The sequence below is a fragment of the Arachis hypogaea genome, chromosome 15, assembly GCF_003086295.3.
Source record: "Arachis hypogaea cultivar Tifrunner chromosome 15, arahy.Tifrunner.gnm2.J5K5, whole genome shotgun sequence".
Taxonomy (NCBI): domain Eukaryota; kingdom Viridiplantae; phylum Streptophyta; class Magnoliopsida; order Fabales; family Fabaceae; genus Arachis; species Arachis hypogaea.
In genome coordinates, this window is record NC_092050.1 from 124,367,640 (window position 1) to 124,374,039 (window position 6,400).

A 6,400-nucleotide genomic window follows, 5' to 3' on the forward strand; every position below is an offset into this window, starting at 1 on the left:
CCTTGCATAAAGCCAGCCATGGAAAGGAGTAAGGCTGATTGGATGAAGACAGCAGGAAAGCAGAGGTTCAGAGGAACGAAAGCATCTCTATACACTTATCTGAAATTCTCACCAGCGATTTACATAAGTGTTTCTATCCTTTATTTTATATTTATTTAATTATTATTCGAAAACTTCATAACTATTTTATATCCGCCTGACTGAGATTTACAAGGTGACCATAGCTTGCTTCATACCAACAATCTTCGTGGGATCGACCCTTACTCACGTAAGGTATTACTTGGACGACCCAGTGCACTTGCTGGTCAGTTACACGGAGTTGTGAACCATGGTATTGGCATCATGTTTTTGGCGCCATTTCCAGGGAAAGAAAGAGCAATGAATTTTACATAATTAAAGTGTAATCACGATTCCGCGTACCAGGGGGGCTTTTAGTTTGTGGGGAAGATTCCTGTTAATGAAGGTGAATTGCTCCCGACTTCCCTATCTGAAATTTCTCCATGTCTCCCTCTGGTTCAAGTCTTGGTTTGTCCTCTATCCAGGCGTCCAGGTCTGCTAGGAACACGCCAGCTGCTTTTTTGGACTCCTTCCTTAAGGAGAGGCTGGCGTTGTCGCAAGCGACTGCCGTTTCTAGGTCTCCCCTTATGGAACCAACTGTTCCCTTGTCCGTCATGAACTTCATTGTTAGGAACTTGGTGCATATTACAGCTGAGAACTCGTTGATGGTTTTCCACCCTAGGATGATGTTATAGGCAGTGGAGTCTCTAAGGACTACGAAATCTGCCATAACCGATCTCCTGGCATTGCCAGTTCCTAAGCTGATTGGGAGGGAGATCGTCCCGTCGGGCTTGATAAAATTGTCGTCGAGTCCCATGACTCCATGTTGGTGATTTTGGAGGTCAGATTCCTTGAATCCCATGGCGACGAAGACGTTTCTGAATAGGATATTTGAGTCGGCTCCCGTGTCGACGAGGATGCGTTTGACCAGTCCCGTTCCGATCATTGCTGTGACTACCATGGGGGAGTTCTCGGGAAGGTCATTGAACCATTTGTCTTCTGGGCCAAATGATATGGTGGGGGGCTTCCTGCTGGCAGTGGGGCTCTCTGTTGTGATGGAGAGCACTCGGGAATCCTTCCTTGTTGCTGATTTGGAATTGGGGGGGCTATCTTGTCCGACCACGACATTAACCACAAAGGCTGGGGGGTTGTTGGCGTCCGCTGGAGGTTCTTGTCTTGGCTTGACAGCCCGGTTCCGGTCTTCCTCCGAGCGCTCTCTTTCCCGTCTCCTCGGCTCCCTAATGAGCCGGGAGAACTCGTTTAGTTTTCCCTCCCTGATGGCTTGTTCCAAGGCATCTTTGAAGTCAAAACAGTCCTGGGTCTTGTGACCAAACCCTTTGTGGTAATCGCAATAAAGGCTTTTGTTGCCTTCCGTTCTCTCCTTCAGGGGTCTTGGTCTGGATAGGATTCCTTTGTCTGCAATCTGCTGGTAGACCTATACTATGGGCGCCGTGAGTGGCATGTAGTTCGTGAATCTCCCTACCCGTGGTTGCTTGGGTAGTTTGTTTGGGGTGCTGTCTCTAGGAGCTTCCTTGTATCTTTCAGTTTGGTGCGCATGCCGAGGTGGCGGGTTGGGTGGCTGCCGTTTATTGGCCGCCACAACCTGGCTGACCTCTTTGTCATTGATGTACTCCTTGGCTATGCTTTGGATTTCTTGCATGGTCCATACAGGTCTGGTTGTTAGGTGTTTCCTAAAGTCCTCGTTCAATAGGCCGTTCGTTAGGCATAGGCTAGCGACCGAGTCCGTGAGGCCGTCGATTTCCAGGCATTCGTTGTTAAACCTATCCAGGAACTTCCTGGTCGGCTCGCCGGGTTTCTGGGTGACCCCTAACAGGTTGATCAGGTGTTTCGCCTTTGCTATGCGCGTCGTGAACCGTGCTAGGAACTTCTGGGAGATGTCTGCGAAAGTCGTGATGGAACCTTGTGGGAGAGTGTTGAACCACCGGATTGCCGGGCCGGCCGGTGTTACGGGAAACGCCCGGCATCTGACTGCGTCGCCTACTCCTTCCAAATTCATTCTTGCTTCGAAAGCCGTGACATGTTCCTGGGGATCCTTGGTCCCATCATACCTCATGTCCATTGGCTTGTCGAAGTTTCTCGGGAGCCGGACCTTGAGGATTGAGGGATGACAAGGGGTTGCCCCTATGATGATGGGGTTTTCTGGATTACGGTCTTCCTCTTTCTGGGACCCCCAACGGCCTTCCGACTTGCTTCGGTTGGGTCTGGAGGTCGCTTGTGTGTGTGTCTCTTCGCGCCTTATTAGGCTTCTTGCTTGGCTGTTGTGTACATGGGAGGGGGAGTGGGTGCGGGCGTGGGATTGGCTAGCGCCGCCGTGCGAGCGGCCAGCGTTTCCCTGGGATTGGTCCCTTGCCGCCAACTCCCGCTCCAAGTTCTGAACCCTGTGTCTGAGATTCTCCAGCAAATGCCTACACATATCAAGTATTTAAAAGAATTGTTGAGCAAGAAAAGAGTTTTGAAGGGAGGACAAACGGTAACAATGAACAAAGAATGCAGTGCCCTCATCAAGAAGGACACAGTTTCTAAGAAAACAGACCCAGGAAGTTTTCATATCCCCTGCATCATAGGGGGAACAAAAATTGATAGAGGATTCTGTGATCTAGGAGCTAGCATAAATGTGATGCCTCTAACTCTCATGAAGAGGCTACAACTGAATGAGGTGAGATCCACTGATGTAATCATACAACTAGCTGACAAAACTCAGAAGCAAGCTGAAGGGGTAGTTGAGAATGTGCTGGTTAGAGTGGGAGATTATTACTTCCCCACAGACTTCGTCATTTTGGACATGGAGGAAAGCTACCTACACCCTATCATTCTGGGCAGGCCATTTCTAGCCACTACTAGAGCGATCATCGATGTAGAACAAGGAGAGCTAATTCTGAGAATACGTGATGAACAGCTCATTTTCAAAGTTTTCAAACCTGCATCTGAGCCTAAACCAGAATCGGAAAAGCCTAAGGATGATAGTAGCCATCTATGTTTGGAGGAAAGCAAGCCAGCAACTGAAACTCTAAAACAGTCCTTGGAAGGCAAACGAGAGTTGCAAGAGTTAAAGCCACAAGAATCAATGGAAACAGATCAAAAGGATCCTTATGGCATAAGGGTCAATGAAGAAATCCTCAGGAGAAAGGGAAGAATTGTAAAGAAATTGCCAAGAGGGTGGAGAAACAAGAAAATTCCCACTGAAGGTTTCTCTCCGGGAGATAAAGTGATATCAAGCCATTATCTGCCAATTCCACCTGGCCTCAAAACCATTCCTTCCCAGCTCCCTCAAGTGTTCACAATCAGGAAAGTTCTTTCTATGGAACATTTAGAAATCATGAAGGAATCAAGTGGGGACGTTTTCGTAGTGAGAGGAGAAGACGTCAAGCACTACAATCCACCCTAACAAGGGACAACCGTCAAGCTAGTGACGTTAAAGAAGCGCTTCATGGGAGGCAACCCATGTTTTAATATCCCTACTTTTTTTCTGTTCTGTTGTGCATTTAATAAAGCATGGTTTCTTATGCATGAACTTGAATCCTCAGGACAACTGCTGAAAGAGTGCACTAAACATTGCATGTAAAATACAATTTGTCTCTAAGTTTGGTATGCCTGAAGGCACCCCAAATTTTATTCAAAATACATTCAATTTTTCATTCAAAGTGCACAATCAAACATTAAGTTTGGTGTTCCTCTTTGAACACGGTTCATGAAAAGCAAGAAGTTCCTCTGGATTTCGAAATTCATGACAAGTATACCATTCGCATGTTTTAATACTTTGGTTTCAATTACTTAGGGTAGTAAATTTGTTTAGAATCAAAGAGCCAATGTGACTATGATTTATTAGAATTATGCACATTCATTAAGGACAACCAATATGGATTTCATGTCATCAGGAGACTTTACCAAACACTAAGTTTGGTGTCCAGTAATAAGTGTGCATACATACAAAAGTCACGGCTATAAGCTCATGAAGTCAATCATTGATTTACATGTGCAAGTACTATTCATCATTCACATGGACCGAAAAATGATAGCAAACTTGTTTGTTTGTGCAGGTACAAAAGAAAAGACAAAAATGGAGGAAAAAGACAAAGGGAGGTACGGTGCTTGGTCAAAAAGAAAGTTCACAAGTCTTTGAAACTAACACATGGGAAAAGGAAGTTCTGCTAGAAAAGATAGCTACATGTACAACCTAATGCACCCAGAATACTTCCAAGAAAATGAAAAGCAATTCGTCCTTCTCCCTAATTCATATATTTACCATCAAGCCACCCTTCACAAACCACCCTAGCCGTCCATTTTTCACTTACGGGCACTATAAAGAACCACTTGGGGAACGAGTTCAACACCACCAAATCTCCTTCATACACATTTTCTTCATCATAGCATAACTATCTCTTGCCGAAAATAACCTCACCACACTTCCAACAACACTTCTTGCTTCACCTTGTCAACTTTAGCTTGTCACTTACCCAAAACTAAAGAACCAATGGCAGCTTCATCTAGCCACAAAAGAAGAAAAGACAAGTAGCCAATGGAGGAGAACAGGGAATTCGATGCATGGAGATACAAATCAGTTTTCCATGAGATTCAAGCCGAATGGATGAGACCTAAAACGGTACTAGCCGAGGTTCCCTTTGACCTTGAAAAGGATGAGTTCCCTGGTGTTTGGGAAAAGATCAAAAAGAGGAAGTGGGAGCTCCTGACTAAGCCAATCACTAAAATCAACATCAACCTGGTGAAAGAGTTTTATGCAAATGCAGTGAGGGAGGATTCAACCAAGAAACCCACATACAAAAGCTATGTGAGAGGAGTGGAAGTTGACTTCAGCCCCAAAGCAATCATGAAAACTCTTGGACTGAAAAACATACATTTCAGCCAAGCAAGTTATGAGGAAAGGATGATAGGAGAACCTGACTATACAACTATTGCTGAAGACCTTTGTGCCATCAGAGCTGAATGGGTGAGAAAAACAAGAGGGGCTCCAAGAGTCTTGAGAAGGGGAGACCTAACACCTGAAGCTAAAGGGTGGTATGCAATAGTTAGGAGATCCATCCTACCCACTGCAAACTCTTCAGAAATAGTCCCTAAAAGAGCCATCTTGCTACATTGCATTATGGTGGGAGGGGAGATCAAAGTTCATAAACTCATTGCTGAACAGATACAAGAGTTTAGTGAGAAAAGTGACCCTGAATCCTGGCTCCACTTCCCTAGCACCATCATTAGATTATGCATCGATGCCCAAGTACCACTTGAAGATGAAAGACCTAATTGGCTATATCCTGGAATGGCCATAACTGCATACAGAATGACTCTTGGCCCAATTGCTCCAAGACATACAAAAAGAAGAAATGAAGAAGAGCAACAAGCAGAAGCAGAGCAAGAAGGACAAGAAGGAGAAGAAGGAGAAGAAGAGCAAGAAGAGCAAGGAACTCCAGAAAGAAGGCAACAAATTCCCAGAGATCCCATGGATATGAGCAGAATGCAGGAATTCATAGAAGGAATGTCTCAACAATACATGAGGTCTCAGGAGAGACAAGAGGACTTTCACCTGAAAATGATGGATATGCAAAGGAACTTTGAATCAAGATTCTTAGATTTGCAAAGGGAACAGAATTTAAAATTACAGGAATCCTTCAGCCACATATGCCAACACCAAGATGCCAATGTCTTGGCAATCAAGGAAGCCACCACTTTATAGAATGCAAGATACTCAGTTCAAGCTGATTACAACATCAGTTCTCAAATCAAGCTTAACTACATAGGGGAACATCTACACAAGATGGACCCAGCATTCCCAGCTTTTGATGAGTATTTCAAAGGGAGGAAAGAAGGAGAAATAAACAAGGCAATGATCCTTGAAAAAGGAGTGGAAGAAACAATGAAAAAGGCTGGATTCTGGAAAAAGCTCATAAGAAAAGACAAAGGAAGTACAAGTGGTCAAAAAGAGGCAGGAAGCAAGAAGAAGCAGGATCCCAAGAATTAAGAAGAACCAAGCAATAAATAAGAGGTGGTCTCGTTCCTTAATAATCAAATGATAATTGGTGAATTGTCTTTATGAGCTTTCTTTCATCATAAGTCATTTAAGTGTTATGTGGAGTTTTTAGTATGAGTGTCTGTTTATTGCTTTGAATAAAGTGAATGCCTAGATGTTTGGATATAACTTCACCTTCTTAAACAAGTGCTTGCCATGCTTGTTCTGTTTCCAAAAATAAAAGAAAAGTTTGAACAAAAGTAACTTGGCTCAATTAGTGACAAATCAAGTAGAATTAAGTGGTGGTATGAATGCTTGATTGTTTAAGTCAGATCACTGGAAATAGAGTGTAGAATTATCATTTTT

General features: G+C 44.1%; 1 protein-coding gene across 1 annotated transcript; it reads right to left on the reverse strand.

Annotated features, from left to right (window-relative positions):
* Window positions 1–454: 454 nt before the first annotated feature.
* LOC112748831 (uncharacterized) lies at window positions 455–2,491 on the reverse strand. The gene is made up of 2 exons (XM_025797075.1): window positions 1,541–2,491; window positions 455–1,492 (listed from the first exon to the last, which is right to left on the reverse strand). The coding sequence occupies exons 1-2, from the start codon at window positions 2,489–2,491 to the stop codon at window positions 455–457; spliced, it is 1,989 nt and encodes a 662-aa protein (XP_025652860.1).
* Between the last annotated feature and the right edge of the window lie 3,909 nt (window positions 2,492–6,400).

Bases quoted from the DNA above. Each gene is read 5' to 3' on its own strand.
- LOC112748831 (XM_025797075.1), bottom strand. From the start codon at position 2,491: ATGTGTAGGCATTTGCTGGAGAATCTCAGACACAGGGTTCAGAACTTG. The intron at 1,493-1,540 runs GTAGGGAGATTC...CCCATAGTATAG, and splicing joins AACTACCCAAGCAACCACGG to GTCTACCAGCAGATTGCAGA.